At 35.4% G+C, this 23,283-nt stretch overlaps 1 protein-coding gene across 2 annotated transcripts; it reads right to left on the reverse strand.

Moving 5' to 3' along the window:
• Window positions 1-378: 378 nt before the first annotated feature.
• LOC104113841 (26S proteasome non-ATPase regulatory subunit 2 homolog A-like) lies at window positions 379-10,037 on the reverse strand. Of its 2 annotated transcripts, none has more exons than XM_009624146.4 (26): window positions 9,911-10,037; window positions 9,668-9,820; window positions 9,473-9,573; window positions 8,568-8,688; window positions 8,437-8,496; window positions 8,248-8,315; window positions 7,460-7,502; window positions 6,972-7,037; window positions 6,770-6,808; window positions 6,602-6,684; window positions 5,271-5,385; window positions 5,001-5,075; window positions 4,577-4,735; window positions 3,989-4,096; window positions 3,767-3,871; window positions 3,541-3,681; window positions 3,353-3,457; window positions 2,984-3,205; window positions 2,692-2,805; window positions 2,404-2,619; window positions 2,176-2,235; window positions 1,968-2,081; window positions 1,792-1,877; window positions 1,323-1,431; window positions 1,046-1,224; window positions 379-900 (listed from the first exon to the last, which is right to left on the reverse strand). In XM_009624146.4, the coding sequence occupies exons 2-26, from the start codon at window positions 9,803-9,805 to the stop codon at window positions 825-827; spliced, it is 2,703 nt and encodes a 900-aa protein (XP_009622441.1). In that variant the 5' UTR covers window positions 9,806-9,820; window positions 9,911-10,037; the 3' UTR covers window positions 379-824. The 2 variants fall into 2 exon arrangements, with proteins under 2 accessions (XP_009622441.1, XP_009622450.1); XM_009624155.4 differs by having other exon boundaries at window positions 9,932-10,014.
• Window positions 10,038-23,283: the final 13,246 nt, after the last annotated feature.

Raw genomic sequence — 23,283 nt, forward strand, 5'->3', positions numbered from 1 at the left:
TATTTTTAGTTTAAGCAATTGGATGAACAGCTATTTGGGTTAATTCTTCTTAAATATAAATTAGATATAAACTCGAACCGTCATTTCTCATTGTGTTGTGCGTTCCTGAAATTATACGTTGACAATACAGGGACAATGAAGCCTCTAATTAGCGATATGGCAAGAGCATAAATAAAGATTAAAAGGTCGACTTCTCATTGATATCCTTCACATATCTGATGGCTCGTAAAGTCACATGAAAGAGCAAAAAAAATCATGTACGAAAATAAAATTCGTTCGAACTTGTTTAATCTCGACACTTTATCCGATTTGCTTAGACCCTTTTAAATTCTAGTTCTCAACTTTATGCAGAAATAATATCATGATGAAAAATAGTCATTTTCGATTTTACATAATTCAGCTCTCCCGAGCCCCGCCCCAACCCATAGAGCAACATCATGAAACTATGCCGGAAACACAAGGTCTGATGCCAAAGCCGTTCAAATCTCTGCATCAGATACGCTCTAAACAGACAACGATTTCCATTTCAGCTTCAGCAATAAATAACTATCTGCAACTTTACACAGAACACTTCAATGGGACAAAAGGAAAGAACACATCAGGTAAAGACGTGCCACTGGAAAACAAACTTGGAAACTTTCAAACACTTCAAAGCAAAGACGGACCCGATTGCCTCAGTTGCGCCACCAAATGGATCTCATTGCAAAGCAACTTGAGCAAATTAGACAGTGTCATCAACTGTCTCCTGCCATTCTCCCATGATAGATATCGTAGGCTATCTAAAACTTCTACACTCGTTTCATTCATATACCTCACTGAGGTTACTATTGATCATCTCTATAGTCGCGATTCTCCTTCAAGATGACAAAGCCTTCAAGAATGGGCGAGAGCGGAATGTATCTGAGCATTGACAACAAATACGAGTAAGACAAGAAGCTACAGGAATGACACTGTTAATATACTATGACACGAATAATCTGAAAAGCTTTCTTTTTAAAGAAGTGCAAAATACAAATAAAATTCCAAAGCATAAGAAGAATTATACTTCTCGGTTGCAAGCTCAGCTCGATCTCCGGCAGCAAGGAGAACCGGGGTTGAGTGGGTCTGGAAACCAGTAATGGTCTTGGGTCGACCTGCCTGGCCTACAACATCAACAGCTTGGCCAACACGGACAGGAACCGACAAGGGTTTCAAATTTTCATCCACAGTCAGTAGCATCCTTGGCTGTGAAGCCAGAGTAAAAGGAAATAAAATTAGGAGCTGATAGTGGGGAAGCCAGAATAGGATAAAAAAGGAATAGGCTTGTTCAACAGACAGCAAACCTGCATAGCTAAAGTGAGGAAATAAAGCACATAGTGATATTTCCCCAAGATAATGGCCTTCATATCAAGACATGCATGCAGCATAGTTACCAGTCCAGCCAATGCAGTCCTGAAAAGGTTCAAAGCTGGTCAGCTGTGCAGCTTTACATAGGATCAAAGAGAAATAGCATATTAAGCTTGAGCTGTATTTCTATCGACCAGCCAACTAGCTCAATCCTCTGAATACTGATTAGTCGTATTTTATTTTTTTAATCAGTTGAAGAACAAATATACAGCACAGACTGCAAAAGAATCAGAGCATTTAACAGATCAGTGCTAAAGTTTGCAGTTTAATGCACCAGCGTTCACTGTTACACATTAAGATGAGAACTCCTCTTCATTGAATAAGAAAAATCATTTTCAGCACATGTTGCAAATATGCTTTTAAACACTTTGTCTACACATGCAAGTTGTAGAGGAGAGGGCTTACGGAGATAACAGAAAGTGTTCAGAATGATATGGTGAGAGAGTTAACAATCCCTTTCCTAAGTGAACAAGACCTTGGGCAATCCGCACCTGCAGTAGCAATGATGCCACTGATCAGAGCAAGGGATCGTAATTGAATATCACAGGAGCCAAAAGAGAACTAAGAAAATTAGTTCTTACACAGAAGAGAAGGTTGGCTTCTTTGTAATAGTAACTGGAGAGATTGCGCAGCATGCCAGCTATTCTGGCATTGTTTGTTCCTGCACCTATCAATCCTAAGGAAATGATAGCAGCCTACACACAGTATTTAGATAAGCAGTTGAGATTTGAGAAGGGAAAAAATCTATAGTAACACAAATATCTACTTTCTGCTGTTCCTCAAACATACCATAGCTACTTCGGAGTCTGAATCATGACTAAGCCTGCTCAGAGTGTCCATCACATTGACCTGTCCAAGCCACCAAGGAGCAAAAGGTATGCTGGTACGTGAGAAACGAGAGGAGAAGAAAAAGCCTGGGCATCGACTGCTTATGATAATACTTCCAGTAACTCAACTCTAAAGAAGCAACAGAAAAAGGACAAAACAAAGGTCAACGACACATATTTTCCAATATACCTTTGGATTTGAAATGCAGAGGAGGGCAAGAGCCAAAGGAACTGCTCTTCTGATATTTGGCTCTCCATACTGTAAAAGGTGTTCTAGCGAGCGTATGGCCATCTCGAGCCCCAGTTCTTCAGCCATTGCCACCATTGCAATACCAAGGACGGCAGGTCCCTGGAAGGTTTCACCCTTCTCAAAATGTTGGGCACATTGACCAAGAAAATGTTGGACCTGAGACATTGAAACTTTCAGCTATTACTGTTACTCTCATGAAACCACTTAAAAGCACAAGTCTTGTACTACCTTGAGCACATTGCCTGTCCCAGCATAGGCACAAGAAAGCAGGGTCATATCGCAATGTTTTCTAATCTTTTCATTGAAAGTCTTTGAGACCTCAGCTGTAGCCTCGACACTTTCCTATAAAAAATGGCAGATGGATCCAAAATCATCATGGCAAGAAAAAAAGTTCCGCAAGATCTAACAGTTCACTGCAAGAACATTGATCAACAATATCCAGGCTATTGGGATACTAACATTAAGAACAAATATTTTTCGTTTCAAGGTTAATTCTGTATAGCACGCAAAATATTGTTACCTGTTTTCCAAGATACAGGAGACCAAGACCAAGAGGCAACAGGCGGGCAAAGGGCTCGCCTAATTCTGACTCGCTTCTTTCCATCAATGCAAATATGACTGCCTGAGCAATCTCTTCATTGCACGAACCCACATATACCAATCCCAATGATATAGCAGTAAAGGCAAGCACATCAAGGGAAGCCTTACTATCTCCAAGTATTGGAGTCAATTTACTACGGATCTGAAAATCAGTGAAGTCAATTAAATAGCCATATATCTCTAGAACCTTCCGCTGTATCAAATATAAAATTTTTACACAGTAGACCTATTGCTAAACTACAAAAGAGTTTCATGTCCATACAAGCCAAAAGATAACTAGGAATGCTACCTGCTCATTCTGAGAACCAGCATAAGCAAGACCAAGGCCCATTATAGCACCAATTCTAATTGAAGGGTCCTCTTTGTCTATGTACTCAGCTAGAAGTGCCAATGCCTGCTCAAAAGAATTAAATTAAAATCCAGGACTAGCGTGTTTTGCAGAAGAAACATAGTGAAACACAACATCAAGGAGCTCACAGGATCACATTCGTTCTTGATACCACAGTTTACAATCCCAACTCCTAATAGTGCACCGGCGATGACATGGGTATCAGTACTATGGAAATACTTGTCAATTTGTGCAAGACCAGAATCAACATCCCAAAGCAGGATCATACCCTAAATGTTTAGGCAGGAACAATCAATTAACTCATGATAGATGATGAAAAAAGAATAGTGACACCTGACCAGTAAAACTACGCACCAGACTTGCTGCAGCACTAGCTTTTCCATGTTCTTTATTTTTGAAAAGCCAGCTTGTCGAGGCACCACCACTTGACGCCTCTGATGGTACAGTCATCAACTTATCCTGGAACAGAAATATAAAGTGAATAGAGTATGTAATATCTGGATTTTTTTTTATATATATATATATATATATATATATATATATATATATATATATATAGCAGAACCCATTATATACCTGACCAAAGCCAGCATTCACAAAGGCATTGACAAATGTAGAGGCCAAATTTTGTCTTGCTGAATCTACACTTGCCCCCGCACTAGCACGGCCATCGAGCAAATGTGGCTGATAAATTAAAACAAAGGGAATCAGCACAAAATTTGGTTATCAATGTCTTCTGTTTGCGGGGAGTGGTGATAGATAATAAACATAATTTTCCAGACAAGCTTTTCTTTACCAAAGGATACCAGGAAATAACAAACAAGATATTTTGTTCCACTCATTATTTTTCTTTTCTTTCTTCTAGTGGGTAATTCAAGGAGATAAAAGGAGTATTGAAATTGCCTATTTGATAGCGGTAGCGACGGGATGAGCGGGAAAAGTATGAAATTATGGTGTTCTTTTTTTTTTGGGCCGACCAAATGTTGGCAAAACATTGCTAGGTGAATACTTCGCCCACCAAAAGAAGATCGACAAAAGGTCAACAGCACACACCTCCCAGGCAATGTCAGTTCATATATTTCAATTAAGGAATAGAGAAGATATGCAACAGTAGATGCAAAACAAACATAAACAGGAGGAAAGGATATATTAACAAGTGCAAACCTTGTATATGTCATCAGGGGTTTTTGGTTCCATGACCTCAATATCACGAGCAAGTGTAAGATAGCCTTCACTTAATTTAGCATTGTTAATAATCTCCTGTAATCCTTCTCTTTCTTCATCTTCTGCACACATCTCTTCATCAAGCTCAAATGTCTGACCCTGCATTTCCAAACATTAAATCAGCAATCTGAGATGAACCGTCAAAGACAAAACAGATTTATGTCACAAGCCATAAATCCTGCACAAATAACTCTTAGGGCAGGGGATGCGGGGTCAGGAGAGAAATTATTCGGAAATAAAGGGAAGAGAGGACGTGGAGAAGAAAGAGAATCCCATGAAATTTAGGATGGCCACCGAGGAAAATTCACACAGCAACATTGTGAGCCGGAAAATGACAAACAGAATAGAATAATGGAGAACTTACATGGCGAGCAAGAATGTAACAGAACTGCTTCTTCCGCAAAAGATCATCACACGATGTAAAAACTTGCTTTACATACTGCAAACAGATGCAAACCAAGAAAAAATAATCAACTTATACCCAACTTTCAATTTTAGAATCTATAGATCCACTAGACTCTAACTTACAAGAAAACAGATCCATTAGACTTTAGCAAACATCCCTACACTCTAACAAGCGATGTTTCTTTTAAAGAACGGGAGGAGAATGAGAATAGAATTAAAAAGTGCACACCTGCATGTTATCCAGGTATAGTGCAGTCACTAGCGCACTTGGATACTCCTCAAATTTCATATAGATAGTGTATGCAATATCAAGAACCAACATGTCATCAGGTCCAGGAAGGTATCTGTTAGACAGAAAAAATCATGAATTCTAACGCAGAGGTCATGGAGAATCTAATGTAGACATTAGACAATATTGAGAACACAGGAAATCGCCAGCAGAAAACACACAAAAGAAAGGACGTATCACATTTTTTTTGGTTTGATAAGTACATAGTATCTGTCTTTATATCTGGAAAAGAAGGCACCAGAATTTTACTCCTTGGCTTCCACCAGAGAGGAAGGAATACACAACTAAAGCAAGCTGAGAATCGGAAAGAAGGCCTTCCAAGACACTTTGCTGCTCAAGAGACCGAAAATTTGCATATATTAAACTACTAATTAATCAGAACACAACGCAATAACAGACTTCAGTTCCACAAAGTTATCCACTCTCAAATATAGGCTTGCAAGGGGGGCAATGAGCAAGGATCTCATCAGTACCCATAGAGAAAATGCCTTCACTTTATTCTGGTAGACAGACCCAACAGACTATAACCATGCATCAGACTCTCCCTAATATCCTTTCCTATTACAAAATTCATTCGTCATTGATAAATTCTTGTGAGTAATTATGTGAACCAACATTTTTTACAGAATGAAGTTTCTTAGGAAGTGGTAGGCCCTCATCTCCAAAAGGTTAAAAGGTAAGCATAAATAATCAAAGAGACTTCTAGGCAATGCTCAAGGGCAATGAATCAGTATAGTGCAGTAGGAACGTCACATAAACGCATATCATCAGTCCGAATGCTGGCTAATGAACTAGGTCTAGTATTTAGGTAGAGAAGGCCAGGGGAAGAGAGGCGCATTATCCACCGAGTTCCGAAGCTTGATACAAAGAATTTGCAGGTTATCAAAAAAGGTCTCTTTCTAAGCAATTCATCAATTTTAGTTAAGAACTCCGAATCTACAACCCAACATGATGTAGCCACAAATAACACTATGTATGTAAATGTTCATAGCGCTAGAGTGGTTCCGCACTCCTGGTCAGCTTTCCTTTGGTCGGACTTTCTTACTGCGGCAATAGACCAGCCCCACTATTTACGTTAGTTTCATTATCAAGTCAACACCGAAACTTATGGGTTGGTAGGAAACTGCAGATAAGTGTGAAGGATGAGAATAACTAAAAGCACAAACACTATACATTGACGTAACTCCAGGAAATCTAATTTTGCCAAGAGAAATTCAGAGGATTCATATATGCTAACAGAAACTCCAAAATTGTGTCCTGAGCAAACTCACTTTGCCGAACTGGTGAGATAGGAGCACGTCCTTTTGTAATTTGTACTATCAACATGCTCGACTAAAAGATCAAGATCTTCCACCTGAAATTATTCAAAAAAGATATCTCACGAGTGACTCGCATAGAAACGACATATAATTATGTAAGGGCAGGAGAGAAACAAATACCTCCATTAAAAGATCGACAGCCTCAGGTTCAGCATTATGCTGCATTGCAGAACAAGATAGCAGTCAAAAATTGGTAGCCTTTCAAACAAAAGAAAAGAGATGAAAAGCAATCTAAGCTTCCACATCAGAACAGGATAAAAGGAAGGAAAACTTTATAGATCTATCCTGCAACTCAACTACAATTAAATATGCAAGATGATACCTTCATGTGAAAAGCAACAATTTGTTGCACAAGCTCCATTAGATCATCAATTGGGCCTTCTTCACCCTGAAATAGTTTACACATCATAAGAACAGAAACAGAAAAGCTGATTAACACCTCATTTCAGAAGTTATTGCATGATGTAGATGTAAAAAAGCATGTTGTAACATTCACAAAATAACAGTAGAAAAAGGCATGAAGTTGTTTGCTACTTTTTATTTAAATAAATTAACAATAAAATTTAGATTAATTTCACAATCTTCAAGCAAAAGATTTGTACACATAACTTATTGTCCAGGTAAAGAAACAATGACTTGTAAAAAGATGATAATAGGTACATATGTACAGTAGCAGGAAAGTTAGCCTGAATTGCATATGCATAAAGTAACCAAACTCTAAATAAAGCATGAGCAACACAAGCTGTAGAAAAACACATTAAAATATTTTTCTAATACCTTACACAACTAAAGAAATGAAGGAAAACGAACCTGCCGTTTTGCATACTCTTGTGAAATTTCTCCAGCCAAGTTCCTGTAGAAACAGTCAGTTACCCAGTACTTGAGTGGAAAATTGGATTAGGCAAGAATTGGGAAATGAAACACATTAATTCACACACAGAGTAACCTGCCTAGAGCTAGCATCTCAATTAGATACCCATCTCATGAATTGCAATGGATAACTAGCATTAACATCACACAACAGTATAGACACACTTCTTCGGATGAGGGTGACAGTGACGGTGATGTCCGGGTCAATTTGCGCCCAACCCCCAATCGGACAGCATACTAAATCCGATAAGCACAGGTGCAAGTTATTCCTGCAACTAAGGCTGGAGTAGATGGGCCCACACTGAATGTTGTAGATGGGGTTCGGATTAGGAATCTCCATATTATTACTCCTACAGCTCAACCCCCCACCCCTTGCGGACAAGGGCATAGATACACTTTACTACTGCTAAGCGTTCCTTACCACTTAAAATGGACCAAAACTCATAAAAATCTACAAGTGTTTATTTCCTGATCCTACATCGACTTAACATGCAACTGCACTAGGTCATCATTGATGTCTGCCAAGACTAGGAATTAATATAAATGAGTCTGTTTAAGAGCCGTACAGCACAGAGAGGATGCAGATTTTCTAAAGTCAGATACTGGTTTGCTATTACAAAGTAAGTTCTAAGATAATCATAAATAATATAAACATGGGAAAAAACAAAGAGGATAAGGATACTTGAATAGGAGTTTAAAAAGACAATGTTACTAGATGTCAAGCATACCTAACGTATTCATGTCCCCAGGAACCAATATCGCCTTGAGAACCCAACAGTCTATACTTCAAGCTCTCCTGTAAGAACCAATAAATTAGTAATAGTCATAAAATAGATGAAAAAGTTGTTAAAGTCGCCAACACGAGTAATAGTATATCACACACGCATAACTATTAGTACTCCAAAAATAGAACATACCCTTTCTCCTTCAGCAGACATTGTCAATGCCAAAACAGAAAGTATATCTGCCAGAAGTTTCTGCAGTTGAAGTTGCGTGAGTGAAATTTATTCAACTTTTACAACGATTAAGTGCAATGCCAGCTCCATACCTTCAAATCCAAGTCTGGCATTTTCTCATAATATCCCTTTAGTGTTCCATAGTGGGGACGCAAGAACTTTAATGGTTTTGGAACTGATGTCATCGAGCTTGTTGATGTACGAATTTCCTGTCTATAACATAGGAAAGATGAATAAGCAAAAGAGACAAAAAAGAGATGTCCTTGCTTATGTAAAGGAAAGACCCTAAAAAGTTCAAGGATTGAAGATTTAAACTGGGATCTGATTTCTCATTCAAACTGAGAAATATGCATGCTTCATAATGCATGTAGCACATGCTAATTCAACATAGAGCTATCTTTTACACATCCATACATTTATTTGCCATCGGCTTTAATGTCTAATGGATGGATGTGTAGGGACTTCCAGAGGAGGCCGAAGCTCTTTCTGAAAAAGTTCCAAAAGAAAATGCCAGCTACGATAAACTTGCACCTATTACATTTGATATTCAAGATCACTCTGCTAATAACTGTAAGCATATAAACCAATTCGTCGGGGGAAATAAAGAAAGAGAAAAGGGGGAATGTTGGACAATCTGCAACCTGCTATTACCAATAATGAAATAAGGCACCTTAGAGCACTAAGGGCAACTTCTACTGCCTCCCAATACGTCAAATAAACACAAGCATGCAAAAAAAAAAAAATGAATCCAGAATAAACTAGAATACCAAAGCCCCAAAACACTTACTATTAAGGTTGGAAGTTAAGCTCCACAAAAGCAAATATCTTTTACACTATTTATAGCTGTAAATGTTGTCCAACTTAAATGGGAATTCAGCACTCAGCAGCTGACCTCAACAACTACCCCTCAATCCCAAACTGGGCGGACTTCAATATACACTTTCCGGTAAATACAAATTCCACATGTATTACAAAAGAAAGGGGAAAAAGAAGATACCTCATGCTCTCAAGGGCAACCTTCTGTAGCCCTGGATCAGTGTCTTGAACTCTCTCCACATACAGTTCCAATTGCTGCTTCAATGCCAAATCCTCCTCCGACTAATCCCGCCAAAATCAATCAATAAATAAAAGATATAATTAAAACATAAACTGAGCAATTCTGTTCGAGTTCAGTGGTTGCTTTGATACTTACGAGATCTTCGTCTTTCTTATCATCCTTCTTCTTTGGGTCCTTAGAAGGAACCTTAATGGTGGCCTCTTCTCTGGCGGACTTGTCACCGCCGGCGCTACCGCTAGCACCTGTACTGTTTGGATCCGGAGTCTTCGACATTTTTTAGCTAAAACCCTAGCAAAGAAATTGCAAAGATATAAATATAAATTATCGAAGTGAATTGTGTAAATAGCTTAGTTTTTATTCAAATACAGGTTAACATACGGGAAGAAAACGAGCACTGACAATAGAAGAACAAAGGTTTTCGTTTTCAGCAAGCAAAGGTTTGTACTTTGGTTTTCTTCGGAGACTCTTATATCTGCAGACAAAACAGGGAAGAAGTAAACCGGATACCGGTCGGATTTGTGGGACTCCCACTTTAACAGCCCATCTTGGAGTATGACGGTCTCTTTTAAGCCCAAAATGGTATAGTTTGGTCCGTTTGAAGATCTGCATAAATTAGCCATAATCTTGTAAACTTCAACATTGGGCTGAGGGATTGTTACACAAATAGCCGACCAGATTCTATATTTATTTTTTCTAGCCGGTATACATAGATTTTATATATATATATATATATATATATATATATATATATATATATATATATATATATATATAAAACCAGGGCCGGCTCTAACATGAAGAGTGGTAAGCCTTATGCCTTAGGCCCCCAAATCTGGGCCCCCCATCTTTTAAAAAAAATAATAGGTTTATAATAAAAAATAATATTTAGTACTTTAAATTATAAAAAAAAGTTGAGATTTTATATAAAAGGAAAAAGAGCTCTTTAGATATATAAATAAAGTAATAATTTGATATACTTAAAAATGGGTAGATGAATAGTTTTCTCAACATTTCAGTTTTACTCTTTCATTAGATAACGTATAAAAATTTTAATCTCACTTTCTTGATATGTCTAAGTCAATCTTTCTTTTCCCCAATCTCTTCATATTTCATAAATTCCTACATATTTTTTGTCTTTCTCTTTAATATTCCTACTCACCGTCTTTCTCCAAGATTTAATAACTCACATTCTTTCTCCAAGATTTCTAGCCTGTTTGGCCAAGCTGCAAAAATCAGCTTATTTTGAGAAATATTTTTTCTCAAAAGTATTTTTTTCAAAAGTACATTTGGTGAGAAGCAGTTTGTGTTTGGCTAATTTATTTGAAAAATATTTCTGAGCAGCAATTAGTGTTTGGCCAAACTTTTAAAAAACTGCTTCTAAGTGTATTTTTTTCAAAAGTGCTTTTTAAAAAAGTATTTTTGGAGAGAAACTATTTTTTTCTGTTTCTCCAAAACTGCTTATTCTACTCAAAAGCATTTTTTTTCCTTCTAAAAGTTAGGCCAAACACGTCAACTTTGGAAAAAAAAAATCTTTTTTGAAAAAAATGCTTTTGGCATGGAGAAGCTTGGCCAAACAGACTATTCATTAGTTCAAGTATTCAACAATACTTTTAAGCTTTCAATAGTTATATACTTCTATTGCTCTATAAAATCTTATCTAAGATCAACAATATCTCAAGAAAGATTAAATGAGTTGGCTATATTATCAATTGAATAGAAATAATTAGAGAAAATCGATTATAAAAAAGATTATTAACAATTTTGTATCTTAAAAAGCTAGAAGAATAGACTTCAAATAAAAACATATCTTATAAGTTTTTTTAAAAAAAATTAGGCCTCATATTAAATTTTGGCTTTAGGCCCCGCCCCGAATATGCTTGAGCCGCCCCTGTATAATATTATACATATATTATACATTTATCGACTATTCTTAGTTTAAGAGATTAGGAGGCGGCTATTTGGATTAATTTTTCATGATTTGGATAGATGATGTAATCTGTTGGATTAGTCCTGCTGCTTAGAGACTGAATAATGCCTATGTAAAGTTGTTATTTTTCTTGGCAAGGTAGTGGGAGGAAAGGATAAGGGAAGGAAAACAAAGTGATCAAAGATGTTCATGTCCTATTTATATACTTTTTTCCGTTAATACAAAGGTGAAATCGTTACTCAAAATTTTAAGTTCAACTTCGAAAAAAATTCACTACTAGAAAATGGCTGAATCCCGACTGCCAAAACGGTCGGAAATCGATCGAAAAACTCGGATTTTCGACTACTTTTCGACAAATATTGGTCGGTCGGAAAATAATTTCCGACCAAATCCGTCAGTGATTACCGACCAAAGTAGTCGAAGCGTTTAAAAGGTCGGACGACCAAATTATTTTCAAATTTCCGACTAAAGTGGTCGGAATTTTACCAACCGAATCAGTCGTAACAATTTAAATAAAAATAAATATGTATTTAAAATTAAATAATAAAAAAAAATATTTATCGACCATTTCAGTCGGAAATTAATAATTAAAAAAATAAAATTTCTTTAATTTTCGACGGAATCCGTCGAAAATTGTTAAAAATAATTAACTTTTTTATCATTTCCGACCGAACCCGTCGGAAATCTCGGTGTTTTTTGAAAATAATTGGGCAATTGTCCGACTGTTTCCGTCGAAAATCAGTCGAAATTTTCTGTAAATCTGAACAGAATTCTACTCAATTTTGAGCTACACCACCTGTCAAACAGTTACAATACATTAACGCCAACAACCAATCAATAAATATAACCTATAAACCAACAAATCCAACCATTAACACAATCTAAACCAACAAATCCATCATACCTAACAACTTTGGGCATAAAAACATCCAAATAGTAGCCCACATTCAAGTTTAAAAACAAAACATAAACTTGTCTCTCACAATCAAGTTTACCAATCAACCAATACCATATACCTAAACTACTACAAATCAGATTGCGTTTGCTCATCCTCATCATCAGATAGATCATGCCCATATTTTCTCATGAATTTCTACATCTTAACAAATGTTCTGAATTGTTAGTCCAATTGTTGCTTCAAATCACGAATTTGTTTTTCTCATATCTTCCATCCGTTCTTTATTTTGCGAAGAATAAGAATCGGCTAAGAGTGGGTTAGGATGACCTGTAGGTCGGCGTACTCCAAGTCCGTAGACTCTGCCTTTGTTTACTCCACTTGCTGCCTCTATCCACAATGAAGCCATATCATCACGTGTTGGTTGAGTTGAAGGAGGCTCAGTTTGTTGCCATTCTTTCACCCTTTTTATGATAATCTTCCTGAAATGAAAATATAACTATTATGTGAACAAACTAATATTAATAAATTGTAAATAATTATGAAGTTCGTATTTTACATATGTGTCCGACGCACGCGCCTCCACCCAGTGTTCTCTTGTACAGTCTTTCTTCTTTTTCTTATGCGCCTCCTCGAAAACTTAAGCATGACTCATATCTCGCCCTCTTTCCTTTTCCTTCATAACAAAAAGTATGAGTTAGACATTACAATCGTAATATTCTATATGTAAAACTAAGAAATTTTTTATAAGTAATTACCAATCTTAGTTTATGGGCCGCAAAACTAATCGAACCTCCTCTGTGCAACGAGCCACCTTTACTGGAGGCACGACTTGCCTTTGTTTGTTCACTCTTCTTCTTCTTCTTCTTCTTCTTCTTCTTCTTCTTCTTCTTCTATTCATCGGTATTCCATTTCGCAAGAAGTTTCTTCCAAACATCTTCTCTTAACCACTCCTACATTTTACTAGTATTCCGAGTAGCGAACAGAGTATCTTTAATCCGCTTAGCAACCTTCTTCTCGAAAATAGCATTTATTTCATTTTGATGCTAAGGATGCCATGTACACTTTATCTGCAATATAAAAAAGTAACATTAGATGAAGACGATAGTTATTAAATAAATGTAATCAATTTTTACCCTAAATTGATTCCACATTTACTCTCTGATGATGCATAGTATCTGTCTCCAAGAATTCCACGGCTCATGATAAAATGGCTTCATAAAATCCACAACCAAATATGTAGACTGAAAGAATGGCAAAAACCTGCATTAAAGTTAACATATATAATTAATAAACATCTTAAAGTTTTAAATTTTTTAATTATAAATAAATATTCCTTAATTTTAACATATCTAAAAGTACGTTTAAAACTTTAATAAATAAGAATTACTTACCCATCCTCGTAGGGACGATTATCAACCCTTTATAACTATCATATTGTACATCCCCTCCAAGATTCTACATGCGTCTACTAGAAGGTGTACAAGTACCACTAGATGTAACTAGGCTAGAGCCTCCAATATCCAACCTAGATATGACAGGAGTGGATGATGATGATTGAGTGGAAGATGATGGAGCAACAAAAGACGAACCATCATGCTGACTACCATATAAGCTTGGGGATGCAACAACTAGTGAGCCACCATGCTGACTACCATGGCTCCTCAAAATCTGTTCCAAATTTCTTCTGAACACAAGCAGGTCAGTAGCTCCTCAAGATCAGTTCGGTTATTCATAAATGCACTTGTATTTCGCCTAAATCCATGATTCATTGGCAATAATCTATGTTGGCAGTCGAACCATGTATTTTTACTTCCATGTTTCAAAGTAAATGCTTTTGTGTCTTCCATACAACAAGCGCAAGCTAACTTTCCAGCAATCGACCACCCGAACAATATTTCATAAGCATGAAAATCATTTATAGTCCACATCAAAGCAACATGCAATTTGAAGTTTTGTTTGGTTAATATATCATGTGTTTTCACACCTTGATGCCACAATAATTATAACACATCAATCAAAGGCTGCAAGTATACATCAATCAAACTTTTCGGATTGCGTAGACCTGGAACAATACAAGTTAGGAACAGATATGGACTTGTCATACACAACTCGGACGGAAGATTATACGAGGTAATAAACACTGGCCAACATGAATATGATGCAACAGAGACAACATATGGAGTGAATCCATCTGCACATAATCCCAACCTAATATTTTTTAGTTCACTAGCAAACTCGGGGAACACCCTATCAAAATACTTCCACGCTTCTCCATTTGACGGATGGCATAGAATATCGGGTGGCCTTCTATGTTTATAGTGCCATCTCATATGAGGAGCAGAGTTCATTGATGCATACAACCTCTTTAACCTAGGTACAAGAGGTAAATAATGCATCGCTTTAACTGGAACATTATTTTTTGTATTGGCATTTGTGACTTCCTTAAAACGAAGCTGATTACAAAATTTACAGTTCTGTAGAGATGCGTCATCCTTATAGAATAACATGCAACCATTCTCACAACAATCAATTCTCTCTGATGAAAGGCCCAACTTAGAAACCAATTTCTTAGCAGTGTAGAAATATTTTGGTAAATCAATGTTACTCGGATTAAGTTCATTCATAAGCTCAATAATAGAATCCATGCCCGCTTGGGAAATAGAACTGCCTGATTTAATACTTAGCAATCTAACCGCAACAGGCAACTTGGAATGCACCGATCCTTCATACAATGGATGACTAGTTTCCTCTAATTATTCATAGAAACGCTTAGCCTCATCATTTGGTTTGGATTGAACCCTAGGAAACATCCCAAAAGCATCCCTCATCATTTTATTGTATCGAAAATTTTTAACATTATGCTCCGCTATGGGGCTACCCTCGCCACCAAAAGAATTATGAAAGTTAATATCATCTAAACTAGCATGATTCTCCCCGTGAACAATCTATATATAATAATTTTCTACAAACCCTTTCTTGTAGAGATGAATTTTAACTTCGTCTGTTTTCAATAACTTAACACACTTACATTTCACACAAAGGCACTTAATCCTTCCTCCAATAAGAAAACCATCAAGTGTTTGAGCCTTAACAATAAATTCAGCAACCCCTTTAATAAATTCATCCCTCAACCCCGCACGATTAGGATGATTCCTATTATACATCCATCTACAATGCACAAGTTCCATCTATACAAATAGAAATCTAGAAATGATATATTTAAAATAATTTGATTTATTTAAACTGATTACAAAGTTATACTCTTTCAAAAGTTCTTTACATATATATATATATATATATATATATATATATATATATATATATATATATATATATATATATATGTATGTGTGTGTGTATCATTGTGTCAAAGCACTTTAATTGATATATTTTATTTTTTAAATTATCTTTTTAACACTCAAAATCACTCGAAATCTCACATTAATCCCTATTCTAAATTGTATAAGTCTTTAACTACAATAATTAAATTTGAATAGCTTCTTAAATATATAATCCAAACTAATGATTTCTCAAATTTACAAATTAATCTTAATGTTGAAATTAAAAAAATTAAATTTAATATCATTCTAATAGTAAAACTAACAAGCAATAATAAACCTAGTACAACAAGCTTGGCACCAAAGTTTTAAACTATAACGAGTTAATACAATTAAAATCAATAAACTATAAACTTAATATATCATTCCATAGATAAATTCAAGGCAATGGTATTATGTTTTTCTTATAGGGAACCCTAAAAACTTATAGCATACAAAGAGAATTATACAATTAAATTTTACATATCAATCATACCTAAATCAAATAAACCTACAAAAATTAAAATCCCTAAAATTTCAACCATACCTAATTCAACTAGCTAGGATGTTCATATATAGAAAATTCAATAAGCCCACAACAACTAAAATTACTATAAATTTAACAAGAAAAATAAGATATATGTCAACGAAGTACTTACCTCACTGGAAAAAATATCGGAGAAGAAAGATGCCTCAGCTGCTGCCGCGGAACCACTGTTGAAAAACGAAAAAAAAGTTAAAAAATTATGGGGAAAAGGCAGAAGGAGGGAGAGGGAGAAGGGAGGAGAGAGAGAGAGAGAGAGAGAGAGAGAGAGAGAGAGAGAGAGAGAGAGAGAGAGAGAGAGAGAGAGAGAGCGAAAATACATTACCTAGAAGGAGAATGATGGTGAAGAAGGACGAGAGGGAGAGAGGAGGGGGATGAGAGAAGGAGGAAGAAAGAAAAATTGTATTCTGTTTTTGGGGAACGAGGGTTGGGTAGGGTTTAAAAAAAAAATCCGACCGATTCGGTCGGTAATATAATTAAATATTTCTTAAAAAAAAAAATACTTACCGATTTGGTCGCTATTAAAGTCAAACGAGTCAAACATTCAAATTTTAAAAATTAAATACCAATGATTCGGTCAGAAATAACTTCCCGGGTTTTTGCGCCAAAAATTACGACCGATTTGGTCAGAAATATGGTCAAATTTTTTTAAAAAAAATATAATTGATTTTTTTTTCAAATTCTAACCGATTCCGTCGGAAATTTTTGATAATTGTTTTCCATCGAAAATTTACGATTTTCTAGTAGTGGGTATGCTATCTGACTCTCCAAAACGAGCGACAAACTGATTATAGTAAAATTGAGTTGCAGTTAAATATTTATTGCAGGATCAATAATCACAAGTAACTTCTTTTTGTCCATAAAGGTTAACATGTATAAGCATACATGAAATCCGTGAACATATAGATCAAACGAGGATAGTACTATATATCTCATATTACTTGGAGTATATTAATTTGTTCATTAATTAACAATTTAAGTGGCACACCAACTTTGAATTAGTGAGTTACTTGCTTGTGGGCTAAACCTTACTCTTAGGGGTCGTTTGGTAGGGTGCATAAGAATAATGTTGAATAGGGTATATTAGTAATGCTGGTATTAGTTATGCTGACATATTTTTTTATCCATTATTTGGTTTGATGTATTAAAGCATTGCACAATTTTTAAAAGAATTGTTTGTTTATAAAAATACCCTCATAACTAGTCCATCACTTTATCTTTTTAAAAGAAACATACGTTGATGAATGATTTTATATGAAAAAAGCTTAAAAAATTATTTGATTTGTCTACCTATATTGTAGTATATAGAAATGAATATTTATTTATAAAAAATAAAATATTCTAAGTATTTATTTATATATTAGGGATATAATTTTATTTTTCACTTTCGTGGATTATTAAGAAAAGAAAGTTTGAATTAAAAAATAAATTAAAAGAAAAATGAATTGATTACGAGCGCATTCCAGTACGTAGTAGTAGAGTACAAATTTATAAATTTGCGATGAAGAAATTTGCAGAGCATAGATATAAATAGCGGGAGAAATTTAAGTATCAAACTTTACATCAAATTTGCATTGATATAATAGCATATTTTAATCAAGCAAAATTTTTGAAGGCCAATTTTATCTTTAACTAAGCCAATGCATGCACTAAAATCTATTACATTGTTAATACCATGATTTCATATGCATTAGTTATGCATACGATAATACGAAATTGGGTGTATAACTAATGCTTGCATAATTAATGCATAGATTCAAAAAATATATCAAACAAGATATTATTAATACACAAAGCTAATGCATGCATTAATTCATCTAATACATTCTACCAAACGACCTCTTAGTATATGTTTGAATCACACCCTTACTTGTTGAGTGCAGTTAAATCAGTATTACTGGGCAACCCAAGTAAAACTTTCAAGCCAAGTTACTTGAGTAAACCACACCCATGTTTACTTTAAGTATACAATAATTACATTTGTTATCTCCAGGCTATGAATCTTCTATAGATAATATATTTTACTCGTATATTTTATCTAAACATTTAATATCGTATGTTTACCTGTAAAACGGTACAATTGAATTTATACGTGATTTCTAGACAAATGAATTAATTTGATCTTGAAATAATAAAATAATCGAAGAATTATGCAATACTTAGCCTTAGGATATAAACGAAACAGCAGAAGCAACAGTTCCGGGAATAGGGTTTCCAAGCACAACAACAATGAAATCAAAAGGTAAGAAGATAAGATTGTATTGAGTTTTGTATAGAATGTAGCATAAGTTTGCCAGAAAAATCATGTCCTTTACAATGACAATTGAGCTCACTATTTATAGCTATGAAAGAAGTCCTAGGATCGTGCCATTCTTTAATGTCAATTATTAGGGACGTTGATGAAGATGTAACGGTGAACATAAATGTCAAATTCCCTGTAACGGCTAATTGCTCTTAATAACATGGAATATTATCTATTAAATGCTAACGAGCGAAGAGAATTTATTACATCTTTATGAGCGTTATTCTTTTCGGTGACAAACGAAACAGTTGCCTTCGGTCTTTGTCCATCCCCCAGCCTTGGGTTTCACGTGTCCCCTTTTGGACGGCCACATGTCATAGCATACTGTAACGACCCGACTTGTCGTTTTAAGAATTAACGCCATTTTCAACGACTTAAGGTCTTGAGCAACTTCATATTATGTGTATTGACTTGCGTGCGCGGTTGAATTCAGTTACCGAATGATTCGGGGTGATTTGGGACACTTGGTCCCTAAAACGGAAGCTTAAATCTTAGGATTTTGACCATAGTCGGAAATGTATGAAGATGAATCCGGAATGGAGTTCCGTTGGTTCCGTTAGTTTCGTTGGGTGATTTTGGACTTAGGAGTGTGTCCGAAAAATTATTTGGAGGTCCGTAGTGGAATTAAGCTTGAAATGGCGAAAGTCAAATTTTTGAAAAGTTTGACTGGGGGGGTTAACTTTTTGATATCGGGGTCGGAATTCGATTCTGGAAATTTGAATAGCTTCGTTATGTCAATTATGACTTGTGTGCAAAATTTGAAGTCGTTCCGAATTGATTTGATGTGTTTCGGCACAAGATATAGAATTTGAAAGTTCAAAGTTCATAGATTTTGATTTGAGGTGTGATTTGTCGTTTTGACGTTGTTCGATGTGATTTGAGGCCTCGAGCAGGTCCGTGTTATGTTATGGGACTGGATGGTGTGATTGGACAGGGTCCCGAGGGGCTCGGGTGAGTTTCGGGGTGGTTTCAGACCATTTCTAGGCCATTTATAGCTACTGGTTTTTGGCTACAGCAGTGTGCTATGTGATCGCGTGGAATTGGCTGCGATCACGAAGCACAAAATGGGGGAAAATGGCCAGTGAATCGCGATCGCGTAGAGAAAATTTTCTGCTGCATTAACCCGACTTTGAAAGCTTATATCTCGCAATCTATAAGAAATTTGGAGATAATACAAAAATAAAAGTTATATCCCTTTGTATCTAATTTTTAGAAAGGTAAACTTTTTGTCATTTGGAAATGTGTACATAAAGTTATGGTAGATATACTACAGGCTGTCCGCGAAGAGTTTGGAAATCGTTGTTGCATAGGGTTGACTTTGGAAGCTTATATCTCGAAATATATAAGGAATTGGGAGATAAGAAACAAATACAAGTTATAGTCCTTGGAATCTAGTTTTCAGAAAGTTAAACCATTCATCATTTGGAGTTTTATACAAAAGGTTATGACCATTATACTAGAGGCTGTCTGGAAGAGTTGGGGAGTTTGTTCTTCGCGATCGCGATTGGTTTTCCGCGATCGCGAAGAGCAATTTTGGGGCTGAAATATTTTGTGCTTCGTGATCGCGAAACATTTTCCGCGATCGCGAAGATTAAATACCTAGGCAGTAGCTATATTTCGAGATTTCAGCCATTTTTAACATATTTGGAGTTATGGAGCTCGCATTGAAGCGATTTTTGAGGTGATTTTCACCATATGAATTGGGGTAAGTATTCTATATCCTAAAGTGATTATACTTCATGATTATATGGTTATATTCATCATTTATTTCGAATTTAAATGGAAGAAATCAAGATTTTTGCAAAATCTTCCAAAAATAAAAATTTAAGATTTGGAGGTCGAGTTGTTATCGGAATTTGATAAAATTGGTATGGTTAAACTCGTATCGGAATGGGTGTTCGAATTTCATGAAAATTATATCGGGTTTCGAGGGACGAGTCCCGCGTTGACTTTTGTTGACTTTTTGGAATAAATTTTTAAGTCACCGTATTATTATCCAGAATTATTTTCGATGAATTTTAATAGAGTTATACAATTAATTTGGATAGATTTGGATGATTTGGATGTCAATTCAAGAAAGGATGCTATTTTGGAATATCGGCATAACTTCAAAAAGGTAAGCGTCTTGCTTAACCTCGAGTGGGGGAATTACCCCTTAGGCATCAAGTCTTATGTGCTATTTGTGAAATGTGAAGCCGAGTACGCGAGGTGACGAGTACGTTCTCGGGCTTATATGTGCAAATTTTCTTGGTTTAAAGTTTTAGGCATTCTTCTGTATTAAATTAGATAATTGTTGGCATTAGTAAATCCTTGAATTATCACGCCTCGTTCCTTATTTGTCAAATTTGTATTTTATATAATAAATTTAGTATTATTGTCACTTGAATTTTACATGAATTCCGTGTGTTTATTGATTTGATATTTTCTTGGAATTAAATCCATGATGGAACCCTTATCTGCAAATATTTACTAATAAGTTTAAATTGAGGAGTTAATATAATTATCAAGAATTTGGAATAATGAAGGTGTTGCCCTATACTGAGTATTTTTTTACCCCTGTTGATTGTTTTAGGTTTATTATATGTTGTGTGGAGCCTTGGGCTATTTGTTGACAAATTTATTGATTCTGCTACATATTTGAAATTTGGTTGTGGTTAGTGGAAATTGCGATATGAATTGTTGTATTGTGTTGTGGTTTAAACACTCTCCTTGATGTTATTTCTGCTTCCTACCTTGCTTGTTAATTATATACATGTGCTTGGTAAGGAAGAGTGTAAAGCACGAAGGGTGATGTCGTGCCATTTGAGAGTGTAAAGCACGAAGGGTGATGTCGTGCCATTTGAGAGTGTAAAGCACGAAGGGTGATGTCGTGCCATTGAGAGTGTAAAGCACGAAGGGTGATGCCGTGCTATTTCATTTATATTATCAGGTGAGGATGAGAGTAAAAGCACGAAGGGTGATGCCGCACAATTATTTTTATGTTATCATATATTCATGGCACGAAAGGTGTTTCCGTGCAGGCGAGGGCGAGAGACATACATTATATTGTGATATCGTTTTGTTGTGTATACATTCATGCCTTTATCTTGAGATGTTATTGTGCACCTATGTTTTCTGTGTGACTTATAGTCGTTGTTGCTTCATGTGTGCCTCCACTTTATTTCGTTTATTGTTATTGGCATTTCTCCCACCTAGTTGGTACTATTATAAGTATTCACAGTGAGAAAGATATAAATGCACGAAGGCTGTTGCCATGCCAATTGATTTGAATCATATATATATATATATATATATATATATACACACACACACACACACACACACACATTGGGTGAGAATGAGCTAAGTGCACGAAGGTATTGTTGTGCTATTTGATGTGATATGTTGAATGTATTCCTCACGCCAGGAAAGTTAAATGAGGCGTCACATGGTGACTTTTATTCGAAAGAATTATATTAGAAAGATATTTATTTGAAAGAATTATATTATAAAGATATTTACTTGAGAGAAGTATATTTGAAAGATATTTATTCGAAAGAATTATATTAGAAAGATATTTATTTGAAATAATTATATTATAAAGATATTTACTTGAGAGAAGTATATTTGAAAGATCTTTATTCGAAAGAATTATATTAGAAAGATATTTATTTGAAATAATTATATTATAAAGATATTTATTTGAAAGAAGTATAATTGAAAGATATTTACTTGAAAGAATTATATTCGAAAGATATTTGCTTGAAAGAATTATATTCGATAGATATTTACTTGAAATAATTATATTCGGAAATATATTTATTGAAAAGGATTATATTCGAGAGATTTTTATTGAATAACTTAGATAAAAGATGTATATTCTGAAGGACCTGATTAATTGGATGTACCTGTGTTTACTACTCGTTTGAGCAATATTTATGGTGTTCATGTTACCTTGCTATTTAAATCACTAGTTGATTGATGTTGCTATTACTGCTATTTGTTTTCTATTATTTTTGCATATTATATTGCACAAGTTATTAGACTAGTGAGTGTCTTGACTGTACCTCGTCTCTACTTCATTGAGGTTAGTCTTGATACTTACTGGGTACCGATCGTGGTGTACTCATACTACACTCTCTGCACATTTTTGTGCAGAACTAGGTATTGGAGATATCAGACTTGAGCAGAGTTAAAGCGGGATCGTAAGGATTCAAGGTAGAGCTGCTTGGTCGTCGCAGTCCCTTGGAGTCTTTTCATTTCATTGTACTATTAATTTGTAATCAAACAGTATTGTATATTCGATCCTCATGATCATTCCATGTATTCAGTTAAAGTTCGTGACTCAGTACTACCAGTCTTGGGAGGTTGTATATTCATATTTATTCCGCTATTAGTTTTGGTTACTTATTTAATTAAAAAAAGGCTTCAAAATGTGATATAAATCGGCTTACCTAGTCTTAGAGACTAGGTGCCATCACGACGCCTGTGGTGGGATTTTGGGTCGTGACAAGTTGGTATCAGAGCTCTAGGTTCATAGGTTCTACGAGTCACGAACGAGTTTATTAGAGTCTTGCGGATCGGTACGGAGACGTCTGTACTTATCTTCGAGAGACTACAAAGCTAGTAGGAAGAATTTACTTCTTTCATTCCTTATCGTGCGACATTTATTCAGCTTGAAGCATATATCTTATGTTCTTTTACATCCACTCGTGTATGAAATTGCGCACTCGGTATCAACTATGCGCCAACGGTTTATGATACTATAGAGGGGTTATAAGGGT

Source organism: Nicotiana tomentosiformis, chromosome 7 (genome assembly GCF_000390325.3).
Source record: "Nicotiana tomentosiformis chromosome 7, ASM39032v3, whole genome shotgun sequence".
In the NCBI taxonomy this organism is placed as follows: domain Eukaryota; kingdom Viridiplantae; phylum Streptophyta; class Magnoliopsida; order Solanales; family Solanaceae; genus Nicotiana; species Nicotiana tomentosiformis.